The 19,990-nt window shown below is 37.1% G+C and overlaps 1 protein-coding gene across 9 annotated transcripts in view; it reads right to left on the bottom strand.

The window, feature by feature from the left end:
- NSUN7 (NOP2/Sun RNA methyltransferase family member 7) overlaps nucleotides 1-19,990 on the bottom strand; it is a 70,567-nt gene that overhangs the window by 18,581 nt on the left and 31,996 nt on the right. For 7 of the 9 annotated variants that reach the window (XR_012331971.1, XR_012331970.1, XM_019928289.3 and 4 more), the window contains 3 exons: nucleotides 17,281-17,424; nucleotides 11,435-11,536; nucleotides 9,540-9,657 (listed from right to left, as the gene is read on the bottom strand). Coding sequence is in view for 7 of the 9 variants with exons in the window: in XM_019928289.3 (XP_019783848.2) it covers nucleotides 9,540-9,657; nucleotides 11,435-11,536; nucleotides 17,281-17,424 (364 nt within the window). In the remaining 2 variants the exon portion in view is untranslated. Of the gene's footprint in view, nucleotides 1-248; nucleotides 4,786-9,539; nucleotides 9,658-11,434; nucleotides 11,537-17,280; nucleotides 17,425-19,990 lie in introns of those variants that run through there. The other 2 variants (XM_073805186.1, XM_073805183.1) reach the window with 2 other exon arrangements.

Genomic DNA, 19,990 nt, shown 5'->3' with positions numbered 1-19,990 from the left:
TGTAAGCTATTATATATAGAATGGATAAACAACAAGGTCCTACTGTATAGCACAGGGAACTATATTCAATATCCTGTGATAAACCATAATAGAAAAGAATATTTTTTAAAAAGAATGTATATATATGTATAACTGAATCAGTTTGCTGTACAGCAGAAATTAACACAACATTGTAAAGTCAACCATACATCAATAAAAAACAGAATGTCAAAGCAGTACAATACTATTATAAAATAAAAGCTCTAGTATTTCACGTTAGCTCATAGTTTATTATACTTCCCAAGTTTCCCATCTTTAAACAACTATGCCAAGAACCTTTCAACATATTAAAAACTCTTCCCCAAGTCACCAATATGTTAATTAAAAGGCTTCCATTATCAAAACAGGTAAATATGTATAGTAATCACAAACGTATAATCCAAAAAAATCCTTTACCTCCACATGTCAGAATACAAAAAGTACGACTTCCTTCTTTTGGTTACTTTTTGCACAATTACAATATAAAAATATGGCCTATCACTACATTATTCTTCTCAATCACTTTTGAGATTAACAGATGACTTATGTGGTGTTCAAGAAAGTACATACCAAAGAAAAGACTTTGTGTCAGAAATACAAAAATCTCTAATCACTAATATGTTTAAACTAAAATTTTAGTTTTTATATTTAATATTTAATTTTTCATTCAATAGTAAATGGTTCATTCATAAACAATAATTGTTATAGTCCCATGCTTTTATAAATAAAACATGTAATCAAAGGAATAAATAATTTTCCACAAAAGTTAAAATATCAGGAACTCTTATTAATAATTTTGTATGTTATATTCTGAAGTTTAAAACCATTTCAAATTTATATTTATTCACTCATTTGCCTACTATGTGAAAAACACATAAATAAAATATTAGCTCTCCTAAATAGTTTACAATTTAGTTGGAGAAACTAATTGGTATACAATAATATAAAGAAGACCACATACGAATGCTGAGCCAAGTAGAGACAAAATTATGTAGAAATACAGAATAAGGTACAATTAATTGTGGCCATGGGAGATAGCAAATATGAAAACTTCACAGAGGAAGGAGCATTGGTGCTATGTCTTGAAGAATAAGTAGGTTTCCAATAAGGCAAAGACGGGATTCTAGACAGAAAGAAGAACATGAACAAAAGCACAAGTGTCATGAAGATGTATGTTCAGGGAACAGCAAGTATTTCCATGTGGCTGAGGTAGAGAGTGAGTAAGAGGATGTAGAGGTCACTTAGGATGTGGGCAGACATACATGACCTCAAATGACATGCCAAGGAGTCTGGCCAATAGTGGTGCTTAATAAAATGTTTGTGCTGAACTAAGCCGAAATATAATAGCTGTGTAGGTTCTACACAGCTAGTCACTCCTCTTACCAACCCTGTAACCAACAAACTGAATTTCTGAAGCCTATTCGTCTATGTTCTCTACACAAATAGAAAGCATCAAAAAAAATAATTCACTTATATATTAAATAAAGAATACTCACTGAAAATAATTATTTCTTACCAATGTAAGGTTTGGATTTTTGTCACTTAGATATATCTAGCACCTAGAAAAGTGCCTGGTATATAGTAGGTATTCAACAAATATTTAATAGACCATGATATATTTTAGCTACATACATGTTATCTTTTCTAATAGTAATAATAATCCATAATCAATACTGGTAAAGTTACCATACAGAAATTGGCCCTGCATAACAAAATGATCTTCAAACCCCAACTTACAGTCTATTTCTTTGAATAATAAAATAACTTAATACCCAGAGTCCAACTCATACCTGACTTAGATGATGACATTTGGGAATTTTTGAGTTGGTGATACTTAAATGAGATTTTGGATTTAGAATTGATCTTGGAATGGGTGAAGACTTGAGAATGTTGGAGTGAGATAAATGTATTTTGTGTATGAAACAGACATCAATTTTAGGGGGCCAGAGAGTGGACTATTGTGGGTTCAATAGTGTCCCCCCCACCAAATTCATGTCCACCCAAAACTCCAGAATGTGACCTTATTTGGAAATAGGGTCTTAGCAAAGGAGCTAATACTGGAGTAGGATAAACCCTAGGTCCAATATTGGTGTCCCTACAAGAAGAGAGGATATACAGAGACACACAGGGAAGAAGACCATACGATGGAGGCAGAGATTGGAGTGATGAAGCTACAAGCCAAGGAGCACCAAGGATTGTTAACAAACACCAGAAGCTGGAAGAGAGTCACAGAATAGATTCCCTCTCAGAGGCCCTAGAGGGAATCACCCCTGCCAACTACTTGATTTTGGACTTCTGGTCTCCAGAACTGCGAGAGAATCAATTTCTGTTGTTACAAGTCAACAAGTTTAGGATAATTTATTGTGGCAGCTCAGGCAAATAATACACATGGAAAAAGGAATTTTGCAGATGTAATTAAGGCTCAAATTAGTTAACCTTAAGCTATGGGTATTATCTCAGTGGACCTGACCTAATCACAGGAGCCATCCAGGTCTACAGGTTAGAGACAGAAGAAATCAGAGATTCAAAGCACGAGCAGAGTATAATGCACTACTGTTGGCTTGAAGATGGAGGAATAGCAAGTGGCAAGGAATGAATGTGGTCTCTAGAAGCAGAGAGCAATCTTGGATTGACAGCCAGCAAAGAAACAAGGACCTCAGTCCCACTACCACAAGAGTGAGGATGGAAGCAAATTTTCCCCCAGAGTCTCCAGCAAAGAATTCATCAGGCTGACATCCTGAGCAGAGAATCCATCCATGCCATCCAGACAACTGACCTACAGAACTCTGAGTTAATTAACAGGTACTGTCTTCAACTGCTACATTTGTGGTAATTTCTTAAGCATAAATAGAAAGCTAATACACAATGGCTCACATTTAGTGAGGAGAAATGCCAGACTGTCATGGCAGACAGTGGAAGACAGGATTAAAAGCCTCAGAGGAGTGAGCTTGCTTCAGTGGATGTACTATTAGGGCTCAAGAACTCTCCAGAGGACTATGTTGAGAGGAGGGCCCAGAAGATACACATTTTATCAGAGCAACAAGGAGTGTGCTGCTGGGAGGGCACTAGCAGCACTCATGAGTTCACTGGTGGCTTCCCTCCCTAGGCCAGGGCTGACAGTAGGAGAGGCCATTATAGAACTGGGCTCACTGAGAGCAATGAGAATAAAGATCCTGAAACAACAGAGGCGAAGTGGGCAAAGTACCCATCAGAAGCCAGGTGTATGTGATTACTGATTACCTTAATGAGCACCAAGGCTAGAAGAGCAATCCAATCCCACTCATGCACTGTTTATCTTCCCTATACTCCACCTTTACTAGTAACAGAAAATCAAAACACAGAATACAACCTATCAGGACCTAACCTTCAAGCTCACAGACTGTTCACTATTAGAAAATATTTAGCATTAATTCACCACCATGTTAAAATGTCAGATGAGAAAAAACATTTGATCATATCATTAAATGCTGCAAAGGCTTTTGATAAAACTAGGCATCCATTAGTGATTTTAAAAATCTCTTATTACGATCCTGGCATAAGCATAGACATACAGATCAATGAAACAGAATTGAGAGGCCAGAAATAAGCCCATTCATCTATGATCAACTGATTTTCAACAGGGGTGCCAAGACCATTCACTGTAGAAAGAATAGTCTCTTCAACAAACGGTGCTGGGACAACTGGATATCCACATGCAAAGGAATGAAGTTGGACCCCTACCTCATAACATATACAAAAATTAATCAAAATGGATAACAGACATAAACGTAAGAGCTAAGATTACAAAATGGTTGGAAGAAAACATAGGCATAATTCTTCATGACCTTGCATTAAATAACAGTTTCTTAGATATGATACCTAAAGCACAAGCAATAAAATAAAAAACAAATAAATCGGACTTCTTCAACATTATAAACTTTTATGCATCAAAGGACATTATCAAGAAAGTAAAAAGACAGCCCACAAATGGGAGATAATAATTGCAAGTTATATATGTGATAAGGGTATGATATACAAAACATATAAGGGAGTCTTACAATTCAACAATAAAAAAGACAAATACAGTCATCCCTTGGTATGAAGGGGATTGGTTCCAGGACACCCCTTGGATACCAAGATCCACAGATGCTCAAATACCTTATATAAAATGGTGTAGTATTTGCATATAACCTAAGCACATGCTCCTGTATACTTTAAATTATCTCTAGACTACTCATAATACCTAATACAATGTAAATGCTATGTAAATAGTTGCAGCAAATTCAAGTTTTGCTTTTTGTAAATTGCTGGAATTTTTTTCCAAATATTTTCAATCTGTAGTTGGTTGAATCCTCAGATGTGGACCCCTCAGACATGGAAGGCCAATTGTAACACAATTTTTTTTAATAAATTTACTTATTGTATTTATTTATTTTTGGCTGCGTTGGGTCGTCGTTGCTGCTCATGGGCTTTCTCTAGTTGCAGCAAGCTGGGGCTACTCTTCGTTGCAGTGTGCAGGCTTCTTGTTGCGGTGGCTTCTCTTGTTGTGGAGCATGGGCTCTAGGCACGAGGGCTTCAGCAGCTGTGGCATGTGGGCTCAGTAGTTGTGGCTCGCGGGCTCTAGAACACAGGCTCAGTAGTTGTGGCACATGGGCTTAGTTGCTCCACAGCATGTGGGATCTTTCTGGACCAGGGCTCGAACTCGTGTCCCCTGCCTTGGCAGGCGGATTCTTAACCAGTGCGCCACGAGGGAAGTCCCATAATACAGTCTTTAAATGGGCAAAGAACCTGAAGACATTGTCCAAAGAAGATATATAAATAGTTAATAAGCACATGAAAAGAAGCTCAACATCATTAGTTCCCAGGAAAATTCAAATCAAAACCACAGTGACCAAGATTGGCCAAGATGGCAGAGTAGGAAGACTCTGAGCTCACTTCTTCTCACAAGCACACCAAAATCACAACTATCTGCAGAACAACCATTGATGAAAAAGTCTGGTACCTACCAGAAAAGATCTTCTACAACTAAAGACATAAAGAAAGAGCCACAAGACAGGTAGGAGGGGAAGACTTGAAATATAGCTAAGTTCCATAACCCCAGGTGGGTGACCCACAAATTGGAGAATAATTATATCGCAGAGGTTCTCCCACAAGAGTGACAGTTATGAGCGCCACGTCAGGCTCCCCAGCCTGGGGGTCTGGCACCAGGAAGACAAGGCCCCAGGGCATTTGGCCTTGAAGGCCAGTGGGACTTAATTTCGGGAATCCCACAGGACTGGGAGAAATAGAGACTTCACTCTTAAATGGCACACACAAAATCTCACATGTTCTGGAACCCAGGGAAAAAGCAGTAATTTGATAGGAGCCTGGGCCAGGCCTATCTGCTGGTCTTGCAGAGTCTCTCAGAGAGGTGAGGGGCGGCTGCACTCACCCTGGGTGCACAGACACTGGTGGCAGCCATTCTTGGGAGTTCCTTCTACCACATGGATGCTGATACTGGCAAACACCATTGTGGAATCCTCCCTCTAGCTCATTAGCACCAAGACCTGGCCCCACACAACCCAACAGCCTTTAGGTGCCAGTGCTGGGACAAATCAGGCCAAGCAACTAATTGGGTGGGATACAGCACCACCCATCAGCAGACAGACTGCCTAAAGACCTCCACATCTGCCTCTGGACACAGCCGTGCCCAATAGAGGGCCCAGGGCCCATTTCCACCCACCAGTGAGCAAGCACCAGCCCCAGAATCCTCTGGGCCTTGGCTCCTCTAGCCTCTGGACCAGGCTGACCCAACGTGGGCAGACACCAGATGCAAGAAAACCACAATCCCACAGCCTGCAAACCTATTCTGTCCAGACCAGGCCAGACCCTGCCCTGGGACCAGCTGGGCCTTGGCCCTGCCCATTAACAGGCCAACACAAGCTTCAGGACACCCCAGACTCTGTACCCAACTGTGTCAAGATCTGCTCCCCTTCCCTACCTCACCCCCAGCCATGTTATATCAGCTCTGGGATGTCTGGGCCCTGCAACCAGACTCCAGGACCTGGCTCTTGATGTCAGTAGTCCAGCACTAACCCTAGGACCCAGCTTCAACCACCAGTGGGTGGGTATCCCATAGATTTTGTAAGGTTGTGTTTTCATTTTCATTTGTCTTGAGGCATTTCCTCATTTCTTCTTTGATTTCATTGTTGATCCATTGGTTTCTTAGTAGCATGTTGTTTAGTCTCCATGCGTTCATTCTTTTTCTGTTTTTCTTTCTGTGGTTGATTTCTGGTTTCATACTGTTGTGGTCAGATAAGATGTTTCAAATAATTTCTATCCTTTTAAATTTGTTGAGGTTTTTTTTTTATGACCTAGTATGTGGTCTATCCTAGAGAACATTCCATGTGCCCTTGAAAAGAATCTGTATTCTGGCTTTTTTGGAAGTAGTGTTCTGTAGATATCAATTAAGTCCTACTGATCTACTGTGTCATTTAGAACCTCTGTTGCCTTACTGATTTTTTGTCTGGATGATCTGTCCATTGATGTCAATGGGGTGTTAAGGTCTACTATTATTGTATTATTGTCAGTTTCTCCCTTTGTATCTGTTAGTATTTTCAAAGAACTTATACCTACCCGTCTCAAACTATTCCAAAAAATTGAAGAGGGAACACTCCCAAATTCATTCTGAAGCCACCATCACCCTGATACCAAAACCAGACAAAAACACTACAAAAAATGAAAACCACAGGCCAATATCTTTGATGAATATAGATGCAAAAGCTTCAAAACAAGATATTAGCAAACAAAATCCAACAATATGTAAAAAGGATAATACACCATGATCAAGCTGTAATCATTCCAGGGTAGCAAGGAGAGCTCAATATACGCAATCAGTCAATGTGATGATACACCACGTTAACAAAAGGAAAGACAAAAACCACATGATCATCTCAATAGACAGAAAAAGCATTTGACAAAATTCAACACCCATTCTTGATAAAAACTGTCACAGAAGTGGGTATAGGGGGAACATATTTCAATATAATAAAAGCCATTTATGACAAACCCACAGCCAACATAATACTGAACAGTGAAAAGCTGAACGCCTTCCCACTAAATTTAGGAACAAGACAAGGATGCCCAGTTTCACCACTTCTACTCAACATAGTATTGGAAGTCCTAGCCCCAACAATCAGATAAGAAAAAGAAATGAAAGGTATCCAAATTGGAAGGGAAGAGGTAAAATTGTCACTATTTGGAGATGACATGATACTCTATATAGAGAACCCTAAAGTCTCCACACAAAAACTATGAGAATAAATGAATTCAGCAAGGTAGTAGGATACAATATTAATATACAGAAATTTGTTGCATTTCTTTACACTAACAATGAAATTTCAGAAAGTAAAAAAAAAATCCTGTTTAAAACTGCGTCAAAAAATATACCTAGGAATAAACTCAATCAAGGCAGTAAACACCTATATGCTGAAGACTATAAAACTTTGATAAAGAAACTGAAGATGATTCAAAGAAATGAAAAGATATCCCATGCACTTGGATTGGAAGAATTAATATTTTTAAAATGGCCATACTACTCAAAGCAATCTACAGATTTAATGCAATCCTTATCAAAATACCCATGACATTTTTCACAGAACTAAAACAAATAATCCTAAAATGTATATGGAACAACAAAAGGCCCAGAATTATCAAAGCAATCCTGAGGGAAAAGAACAAAGCAGGAGGCATAACCCTCCAGACTTCAGACTATACTACAAAGTTACAGTAATCAAAACAGTGTGCTGTTGGCACAAAAACAGACATACAGTTCAGTGGAACAGAACAGACAGCCCAGAAATAAACCCACACACCTATGATCAATTAATCTTTGACAAAACAGGCAAGAATATACAATGGAGAAAAGACAGTCTCTCTTGAAGACTTGTTGATGTGGTATTGGGAAAGCTGGACAGCTACCTGTAAATCAATGAAATTACAACACTCTCTCACACCACACACAAAAATAAACTCAAAATGGTTTAAAGACCTAAATATAAGATTTGACACCATAAAACTCCGAGAAGAGAACATAGGCAAAACATTCTCTGACATAAACTGTAGCAGTATTTTCTTAGATCAGCCTCCCAACGCAATAGAAATAAAAACAAAAATAAACAAATGGGACCTAATCAAACTTACAAGCTTTTGCACAGCAAGGGAAACCATTAAAAAAATGAAAAGACAACCTAAGGAATGGCAGAAAATATCTGCAAACAATGCAACCAACAAGGACTTAATTTCCAAAATATACAAACAGCTCATACAATTTAACAACAAAAAAACAAACAACCCAATCGAAAAACTGGCAGAAGACCTTAATAGACATTTCTCCAAAGAAGACATACAGATGGCCAGTAGGCACATGAAAAGATGATCAATGTTGCTAATTATTACAGAAATGCAAATCAAAACCACAATGAAGCATCACCTCACACTGGTCAGAATGGCTGTCATCAAAAAGTCTACACATAATAAATGCTAGAGAGGGTGTGGAGATGTTCCTCTATTTTTGCCATATTACATTCTTAGAACCTTATCCCTGACAGACAAATCAAGAGTCATCCACACTAACGATTTTGGTCATATACCTGAAATAATTCTCTTTGCCACTAGATGGAGATTTAGTTAATGCTGTGTTGAGAAGCTGGCAGAAAAAAGGTTGGCTGTTAGCTACCAACAAGAATTACTAAATAAGGAAGCAAAGTAAGAAGGGAAATACGGATGTGGTTACAAACATGTCCACCTGTGAACTGGCAAAGGAAAAATATCTAATTAAAAGGAGAGAGCAAACCATATACATATTAAGATGCTACTATAAGAATTACAGTAAAAGTTCAGAACAGGAGAAATAAGTAAAAAATAGGAGACATTTTAAAATACCTTATTAACTGTCACAGTCTTGAAGAACTAATTGGTATCATATAGTAATCTTAAATATACTCCTTATCTTGACGTCCAGAGTTTGGATGGAGTATTACTGTTTTTCTTCTCTGCCCCTAGTTTATTATAGCATTTTACCCAGAAGCTACTATGGCTATTCAAGCTATTCTTATCTTAGTCCTTGTGGGTACCAAAGGCTAAATGGGTCTAAGAAACATGTTTTCAGATAATAAACATCCAATTTTCTCTCTATTTTCTAAGGTTATTTTATACTCTTACTTTTCTTCTACTGAAGCACAGATGTATCTAAAACTCAGGGTATAAAGTTTATACTCAATTTATCCAGAAATTAATCAAGTCTAAGCCCAAATGCCTTTAGCCTTATTTAACAATAACAACAAAAACAAGAATCTTTTAGTGTACAAGAGAATGCACATGCCAAGCCATTGTAAAGGCTTTACAGAATCTACTTTCAAGTTGTAAGAAGTTAGGCTATTTGGTCATATTAAAGTCTAATAAAAAGGAACTGAAACGTCTTCTACTTCTAACTCAGAAAATCAAAATTTTTCACTTTCAAAAATATTTGGTTGAGGTGTTTAGAAGAATCCTTCCTTTCTTACCTATAAGATTGTACTTTAGTCCCGTGGTCTTGAAATTCCAGTGCTTTCTTAACAACAGCTTCATTTTCTTCTGGATAAACTGAATATGTGCAGTAAACAACTGCTTGAGCTCTAGTAACTACATTTAAAGAAGATGGAATTAATATAATGACCCCAGTAACAATCCTAAACAAATCTGTTATGTTTTCAAACGTCTGTCTGTACTAATACCACATGGTTTTGATAGGAATTATTTCTATAGATGCTTGCATGGCTCCCCTTTAAAGCATGTATTAGGAATGTAGGCTGTGGCCAATAAATAAAATAAATCTAACTGGATTGTATGGAAATCTAATCAAATGTGACCAACCTACTTACAAACACAAACAAATAAATACTGCAGATTACCATAAGCTTGACACTCCCAGCTATTCTTCCACAAGCCATACCACGTAACTAGTTAAAAGGACTCTAGAAACAGACAGACTTAGATGTGAATCCCAATTCTGTAACTTACTGCTGTATGAACCTGGGAAAATTACTTAACTCTCCAATTCATCAACTGTAAAATGAGGTAATCTTATTACCTGCAACTCACTCACTTATTCACACTTACTGAGCACCTACTATGTGCTAGGCAGTGTTCTCACCATTCAATATACACACACAAAAATCCCTGCCCCAGGGAGCTTATTTTCTATGTTTCATTGACATAAGACAAATAAATAAGAAAATTAGGGAACTCCCTGGTGGTCCAGTGGTTAGGACTCAGCGCTCTCATTGCCAGAGGCCCAGGTTCGATCCCTGGTTGGGGAACTAAGATCCTGCAAGCCAAGCAGTGGCACAGCCCAAGTAAAAATACACACACACACACACACACACACACACACACACACACACACACACATATAGCATTAGGAAGTGACAAATGCTATAGAGCAAATCAAAGCAGATACAGAGGACAGTTAGTTTCAAAAGATTATCCTGCAATTTTAAATAGAGTAATCAGAGAAAGAAGTTTAAAAATGCATTATTTATCAACTTCCTCATCTTCCAATCAACTCATTTCATAGATCATATACATACTATCATATTCAAATAAATATTTTTAATAACATCAATTAAAGGGGCAGAACGCCTCTGTGTTTTCTATTTTGCCTTATTTCTACTTCACATATGTTATATCTTCATATATTAAATCATCTATACCCTATACTTACCTTTGAGCCTTTGGAGGTCAGGATTTATCCACACTCATATCCCTAACAACCAGCTTAATATCTGACCCAGAGCAGGCATTTGATAAACATGCACTGAATTAATTAAAGTTTATATAATTTCTCAGAGACTTCTAGATTTCCATATCTATGTGTGGAAGGGCATTGGTACTCAACATCTAAATGGTACTCAAAATCTAAATGCAGTGATTGAAGCAATAATATAAATACTTAAAGAGCCTTGTTACTCAGACTTAAAGAGATCTAGCCTTTATCTGTAATTGCATCTCTCTGTTCTCTTTTTAGTACTAAGAGAAGTAAGAGTTTGATTAAAATTGGGATTATAGAAGAGTTAGGGGCAGGCACAATGACAACGGAAAAATTACATCAAGTAAGGAGCCAAAGAAAAGAAATAAAGAAGATGAAACTGTACAACAATGGATGTATGTAATTATTTTACTTCAGCATTAAAGAAAACTGTAAATTATTCTTGCTAACCTATGTTTAAAATGATAGTAAAGCATATATTTTTGAGAATTAAATTGGTAAAAATAAATATTTTGTTATTTGAAGGAACTGAGTGTTCTGAAAAATTCACTTATGGTTCACACATGATTGCCTGAATATAACAGATAAATGAAGTATTAATGTTTCTAAGATTTACAACATATTTTCATATTACACTGATAACAAACTTACATTTCATTGCATGTGTTAGCTGTTCATATTGCTGTTGAGCAAGAACATGAAGTTTATCTTCTGATGGGCCTCCTTGAGAGAAATCTTTAAGTAAACCTGTATCTAAAAGGAAATAAATGCTTTTAAATATATCACTATTAGATGTTTTTCATATATTGCTATTATCACATTATTTAATATTTTAATCATTTTCCCTATTAATGACAGTTTTCATGGAAAATATTTATCAAAAATAAATAGGCAGGGGACTTGCCTGGTGGCGCAGTGGTTAAGAATCCACCTGCCAATGCGGGGGACACGGGTTCAAGCCCTGGTCTGGGAAGATCCCACATGCCACGGAGCAACTAAGCCCATGCACCACAACTACTGAGCCTGTGCCCTGGAACCCGTGAGCCACAACTACTGAAGCCTGCATGCCACAACTACTGAAGCCTACGTGCCTAGAGCCCATGCTCCGCAACAAGAGAAGCCACTGCAATGAGAAGCCCATGCATCACAATGAAGAACAGCCCCCGCTCGTTGCAACTGGAGAAAGCCCGCACACAGCAACGAAGACCCAACCAAAAATAAATGAATAAAAATAAATAAATTTTTTCAAATAAATAAATAGGCAGTATTATAAAATACTGACTTAAAAACTGAATTGATAAAGGTAATTTTGCTTAGTTTTAATATTATTTTTCCTTTTTTCTCCAAGTTCTTATGATATAGTCACCCAACCAGCCAAAATAAGTCATTTAGGTATAAAAAACAAAATACAGTCAGTCTGGGTACTAATAGAGGAAAAAAAGATTTATTTTCCAAGGTAGAAACTGATGGGCTATAGTCAGATCTGAGTAAGAAAGAACACAAAAGGATACAGTTAAAAACATTAACTTACTGAAAGAAATTTTGGAAGAAAAAACTAGAGGGCCCATGTGCAGCAACAAAGACCCAATGCAGCCAAAAATAAATAAATAAAATTAATAAAAAGAAAGAAAGAAAGAAACTCTTATAGTAATTCTTTAAATTTCTGAAATTATATATATATATATATATATTTTTTTTTTTTTTTTTTTTTTGCGGTACGCAGGCCTCTCACTGTTGTGGCCTCTCCCGTTGCGGAGCACAGGCTCTGGACGCGCAGGCTCAGTGGCCATGGCTCACAGGCCTAGCCGCTCCGCGGCATGTGGGATTTTCCCGGACCAGGGCACGAACCCGTGTCCCCTGCATCAGCAGGTGGACTCTCAACCACTGCACCACCAGGGAAGCCCCTGAAACTATTTTTAACATATTTCTTGATAATATTAACTAAGATATATTGAATACTACTCTAAATAGATTATTTTATTCAACAACCCTTGAAGCATTATTATTCATTTTAACATTGAAAAAACTGTTCAAGCATACATTAAACAACTTGTCTAAGGTCACATGGCTACTAGTTGAGAGCCAGGTTCTAGCTTGGCAATCTGACCAACCTGCTAACCCCTGTTTTATTCTGCCTCTCAGTAACTCCCTGCAGTATGAAAGCCAACTATTTATACCATATATTTGGCTATTCCCCACTCCAGTAATATCACTAAAGGTTAATTAAACTCCATTTCTTCCCAATTTAGTTTTACACTTTACATTTTTCTCTTTCATCACTTTTTAAAGGACTATTTACCCATTATTATACTCTAAAACCATATCAGCTTACCTTTTCACCCCATTTTAAAATAATTCTAAGTTGTTAGCAGAGATCGACTTCATACATTCCTCAAATATGATAATGTTTATGATAAACATTCTAAAATTGGTTGTAATGTTTTCCAATGTTAAATTGTTTTTCAAACTAATTCATGATTTCTCACGAATCTAAGTCTTTTGGATTCATCCCCACTAAATTTATGACTAATATTTCTACCATAATCACTAGGTCAGCAGTTCCTTATTTGCTCTGGCTATTACCTCATCAAAGTACAGTTTCCTTCAAAACCCTCCTTTTTTCCAGGTTTGCCAAAGACCACTTCTTGGCTTATCCGGTCACCTCTTCAAGGATTTCAAAATATTATCAATATCTAGGAAACTTTTTACTTTCCCTCTTTTTGTCATTTGTAGTTACCTTTGTGCTTCACCCACACCCCAGCCTCTAAATGATTTTTACCTATGGTTTATTTTGTTCTGCATTCCCACTTCAAGATGACCCAGGATAAGGCCAGAGTCTCACAGTAGTTCTAAGTTCTAGTTCTCTTAACTGGAATGCTTATTGTAGCTGCAGCTATTTCGTCCCCTCTTCTTACAAAATCTAATTCTTCTTTGATCATTTCCCAAAGTTAGTATGGGAATTTTCTCAGTCCACCATACTCCCATCTGAGTTGGTTAGTCTTGGAAAGAAATTTTCTGTAGCAAGACTGAATTCCACATAGTTCAGTATAAGCCCAGTTAAAAATTTTGTGGTATAGTGCAGGGGTCCCCAACCCCCAGCCACGGACCACTAGTGGTCCGTGGCCTGTTAGGAACTGGGCCACACAGCAGGAGGTGAGCAGTGGGCGAGAGAGTGAAGCTTCATCTGTATTTACAGCCTCTCCCCGTCACTCACATTACCACCTGAGCTCCACCTCCCGTCAGATCAGGGGCAGCATTAGATTCTCATAGGAATGTGAACCCTACTGTGAACTGCACATGCGAGGGATCTAGGTTGCGTGGTCCTTAAGAGAATCTAATGCCTGATGATCTGAGGTGGAGCTGAGGCAGTGATGCTAGCGCTGGGGAGCGGCTACAAATACAGATTATCATTAGCAGAGAGGTTTGACTGCACAGAGACCATAATAAATCAATTGCTTGCAGACTCATATCAAATCCCTATCAGTTATACAGATTGTCAACAAACACATGAAAGAATGCTCAACATCATTAATCATTAGAGAAATGCAAATCAAAACTACGAATGCGATATCATCTCACACAGGTCAGAATGTGATATCATCTCACACAGGTCAGAATGGCCATCATCAAAAAATCTACAAACAATAAATGCTGGAGAGGGTGTGGAGAAAAGGGAACCCTCTTGCACTGTTGGTGGGAATGTAAATTGATACAGCCACTATGGAGAACAGTATGGAGGTTCCTTAAAAAACTAAAAATAGAACTACCATACAACCCAGCAATCCCTCTACTGGGCATATACCCTGAGAAAACCATAATTCAAAAAGAGTCATGTACCAAAATGTTCATTGCAGCTCTATTTACAACAGCCAGGACATGGAAGCAACCTAAGTGTCCATCAACAGATGAATGGATAAAGAAGATGTGGCACATACATACAATGGAATATTACTCAGCCATAAAAAGAAACGAAATTGAGTTATTTGTAGTGAGGTGGATGGACTTAGAGTTTGTCATACAGAGTAAAGTAAGAGAAAAACAAATACCATATGCTAACACATATATATGGAATCTAAGAAAAAAAAAAAAGGTCATGAAGAACCTAGAGGTAAGACAGGAATAAAGACGCAGACCTACTAGAGAATGGACTTGAGGATATGGGGAGAGGGAAGCGTAAGCTGTGACAAAGTGAGAGAGTGGCATGGACATATATACACTACCAAACGTAAAATAGCTAGTGGGAAGCAGCCGCATAGCACAGGGAGATCAGCTAGGTGGTTTGTGACCACCTAGAGGGGTGGGATAGGGAGGGTGGGAGGGAGGGAGACGCAAGAGGGAAGAGATATGGGAACATATGTATAACTGATTCACTTTGCTATAAAGCAGAAACTAACACAGCATTGTAAAGCAATTATACTCCAATAAAGATGTTAAAAAAAAAAATCCCTATCAGTGAGTGGCAAGTGACAATTAAGCTGCATCTTACGGAGTAGACTGGACATAAGCAACACACTTCGGGTGTCACTGTCTCCCATCACTCCCAGATGGGAACATCTAGTTGCAGGAAAACAATCTCAGGGCTCCCACTGATTCTGCATTATGGTGAGTTGTATAATTATTTCATTATATATTACAACGTAACAATAATAGAAATAAAGTGTACAATAAGGACTTCCCTAGTGGCGCAGTGGTTAAGAATCGCCTGCTGGACTTCCCTGGTGGCGGAGTGGTTAAGAATCAGCCTGGCAATGCAGGGGACACGGGTTCGAGCCCTGGTCCAGGAAGATCTAAGCAACTAAGAGCAACTAAGCAACTAAGCGGAGCAACTAAGCCCGTGCGTCACAACTACTGAACCTGCACTCTAGAGCCCACGAGTCAAAACTACTGAGTCTGTGTGCCACAACTACTGAAGCCTGCATGCCTTGAACCCATGCTCCACAACAAGAGAAGCCACCGCAATGAGAAGCCCGCACACCACAACGAAGAGTAGCCTCCGCTCGCCACAACTAGAGACAGCCCGTGAGCAGCAACGAAGACCCAACACAGTCAAAAATAAATAAATAAATTTTTTAAATTAAAAAAAAAAAAAAGCGCACAAAAAATGTAGTGTGCTTGAATCATCCCAAAACCATACCCCCACCCCCACCCCAACCACCGGTCTGTGGAAAAACCGTCTTCCAGGAAACCAGTCCCTGGTGCCAAAAAGGTTGGGGACCACTGGTATAGTGGAATTCTTTCTATAGTGTAGCATAGTGGAATGTGCTAACTAATCTGAATTTGAATCCCAGCTTTGAATCTAGCTACATGACCTCAGGCAACTTGCTAAATTTGTCTCAATCTTGGGGGGTTTTTTCCCCTTTATAAAACAGAGATAATTAAATAACACTATCCTCACAAAGTTATTGTGAATATTAAGTTATAATGCATGAACACTTCCTAGATATTGACTGGGGCATAGTTGCGCTCCATAAATAATAGTTTCTTTCCCTCAATTACTTTTTCTTCATTTTAGATTCTGTCCTTGCTAGAAATAGAAAACAGTTACTCAACATATTCTGAATGTTGGTGGAATGTCCTCTTTGTCTAATATTCTAGTTAACCGTACCTATGCCTTTCACTATAAACAAGGGATTAGAGTAAGAAGCAATTTCAGTTAACATACTGTGATTAACAGCATGATTCAAAGGGCCAGAGTCAGAGCAGTAGTGTTTGAATCCAGGCTCTGACACTTACCAGTCAAAAGACTCTGAGTGGCTTCAACATCTCTTGAGCCTCAGATTCCGTATTTATAAAAGAGAAATAATGAGTAACCAATTCATTGAGTTCTTGTGAGGATTTGATGAAGTAATCCAAGCAAAGGATTTAGTTCAGTGCCTTATACATAAGTGCTCAATAAATGTTAATGTTAAATAATATTTCTTAATTTATTAAAGAAGCAAATAAAATATTCTCAGAATATTTAATCTGAGATATTCGTATCATAAAACATACATACTGGGGGTTAAAGCAGTCTTGAGTTGTTGAAATAGTCTGATCATGATTCAATTGGGATCATCTTGGAGCACAGACTCTAGAGTCAGGCAGATCTAAATCTGAATCCTAGCTCTCTTACCAAGTAGTTATGTGACTATATAAAAATGAATGAATCTTTTTGAGTTTCAGTTTTTTTATCTATAAAATGCTGATAAATGTTAATGCCTACATTCTGAGCTCTGGTATATGCCAGAACACCATACTAGCATCTGTTCTGATTGCCTACATCACTCTAACTATTGAACATTTTGAATATTCCCCTTGCCCGTATCTCACAGAACTGGTATAATAAAGATTAAATGAGGTAATGGATGTAAAATACTTTATCCATATTAAGTGCTCTATATATGGTAGTTATTCATTAATCAGATGTATCTGATATGTCATCTTAATGATTTTAAATAATCTCATTTTAAAAATATTAAAATTTCAATAATTTAGAAATTAAAAGTTAAAGCAAGTACCTTCATGCTCATTTAAAATAAATTCTACTGGATTGCTAACACCCAGTCCTGAACAACGAGGTAGCAGCAGAATCACTTTAACTTTCTGTAACCTATGATCCTTTGATTCAAGGTTAATAAATGTCTCGTGAAGTATTTCAATATCTGGGAGAAAAAACACAGAAAATGTATGTAAAAATATTAATTAAAAATCTTAATCAGTATGTAATTATATCTATTTATCATTGTTCATTTTTAAATCCTCAACCCCACAAAAAGTCATTTTAATGCAGTCAGAAAAGAGGATTATTTTCTGATAACATCCTAAAGTTAATGCGTGAATTCTCTTAATAGAGTTCTTTCTCCTTTACTTGAGAGAATGATTTTGAAGTTTAAATATCTTCTACATAAAATATAATTTAAATTTTCCATTCTGAACTTCAGATTGCATTTAAAGCAGTATGGTATAGTGGAGGGAAATGGCTTTTAGAGGCAGAAATACCCAAGTTTGACTCCCAACTTCACTATTTACTATCTGTGTGACAATCTCTCTAAGCCTCAATTTCCTTATTTGTAAAATGGGATAATAAAGCCTACACCTCATCTAATTGTAGTGAAGATTGAGATAAAGCAGTTAGGCTTAGCATGGTGCCTAGTATACAGTAAATGCTCAGTATTGGTTACTTCCCTTCCGATTTTTTAACCCCTTTTATATTCTATTTTTCCCAGAAAAAAAATTTTTATTAGCATTTATATTTTCACTTAGCATTTTATAATTTTTATTTAGGCACAGTCTAAAGGTCCTCAGGGACCTTATAATTTAGTTTAAGAGTATCTGCCTTCCCTCAGGTTATAACTATCTGTGATCCTATCTTAGGGCCACCCCTTCACTTCTGCAATGGCTCCCATTCCCCTCATCTGCTGAGGAGTCGCTCTTGAAATTGCCCTACCCAACCCTTCTCTTGTCTGATCAATTCTTCTCTCTTTCTATTGTCTCTTTTGAAAAAAAAATTTTAATCAAGTGGGCCTTTTTCTTTTTTCCCCTATTTTTAACTTTTTATTGTAAAAGTTTAAACATATTATGTCAAAAATAGACATAATATGTAATAAATTCTCAAGTACCCATTATGGTGCTTCAACAATAAACCATTCATTCCCAATCTTGTTTCATCTATATCCACACCCACTTCCACTCCCCCATATTATTTTGAATCTATAAAATATTTCACCATATATCACTAAAAGATAAGAACCCCTTTAAAAATACAGCCCCATACATTTTAAAAAGTAATTTGTTATCATCAAATAATAATGGCATACAATCGTGGCTCAAATTTTCCAATAGTCTCACACTTGTCAAATTTTTTTTTATAGTTTGTTTAAATCAGGATTTAGATAAGGTACATACATTGCAATTAGTTGATGTCTTTTAAATTTCTTTTTGTTTATAGGTACCCTCTCCATTTTTTCTTATCATTTATTTCTTAATGAAACATGTTTTTTTTGTACTACTAGAATTTCCCACAGTCTGGATTTTGCTAATTACTTTCCTAAAGTGTAGTTTATTAGTAGCTGGATCTTTAGAGCTTAATTAGATTCAAGTTCTTTTTTTTTCTTGGTGGGTGGGGAGCACAAAACTACTTCACAAGTGGGGTCACATTCATCCATTAAATTGCCTTTATGGTACCAGCAAAGGGTTTGCAAAATAGTCGTATTCTACTCCCGTCTTCCCTTTTTCATTTATCACCTGGAATGCTTCTAAAAGAAGAAACTTCCATTCCTCTACTGCTTAGTTACCCAGTGGTTCCTATTCTCTCTGGTTAACTAGGTAAAAATTCAAAGGGGTAATAAACCTGGAAGTGCTGGATCATAAGGGCATGTATTTTTTCAATTTTAGTGATTAATGCTAGTTTTCCAAAGTCACTGTACAAATTTACAGTCCAACCAACGGTGTCTGAGCATTCCTAATGCTCCTTACTTTGCCAGCACATGGTACTGCCATCTTTTTAATTTTAATCATTCTGTGGATATGTGGTGGTAAGTTGTGATTTGAACTGCATTTCCTCGATTACTAATGGGGTTAAGGTACTTTTACATAAGTTTTTTTGGTATTTGTATATCCTCTTTTGTGAAATGCCTGGTCATGTCTCTTGTACATTTTCCAACTGGGCTGTCTTTTTTATTGTTAATTTGTAAGAATTCTTTGTATACTGTGGCAAAAAAAACCTCTTCATCAGTTTATATATTCCCGCTCTACAGTTTGCCTTTGTACTCTTAATGCATAGAAGTCCTTAAATTTTAAAAAATTTTACTGTAGTCCAATTTATCAATCTTTTCTTTTATGATGAGTGCTTTATGTGCCCTGTTTAACAAACCTTTACCAGCCCCAGTCAAGAAGTTTTCTCCTATAATACATTCTAGATTTGTGTAGATGGTGTGAAGCAGGGGTCATTTTTTCCCAGCACCATTTACTAAAAAGACCTTCTCTTCCTTAATATCCTGTAGCATCAAGAGGATTGAATTGAATCAATACAGATCAACTCGGAGAAGAAACTCATCTTTATGACATTTAGTATTCCAATTCATGAACACGGTCTGTTGTTTCCATTTATTTAGGTCTTCTTTCTTTCTTTCAATAATGTTCCATAAGTTTTATGAGGAGGTCTTACACATCTTTTACTAGATGTATTCCTAAAAGTTTTATGGATTTTTGTTCATTGTAAAAGGTATC

This window comes from Tursiops truncatus, chromosome 5 (assembly GCF_011762595.2).
Source record: "Tursiops truncatus isolate mTurTru1 chromosome 5, mTurTru1.mat.Y, whole genome shotgun sequence".
NCBI lineage: Eukaryota > Metazoa > Chordata > Mammalia > Artiodactyla > Delphinidae > Tursiops > Tursiops truncatus.
Note: the sequence above shows the minus strand (reverse complement) of the source record. Positions and strands in the feature narration are given on the sequence as shown.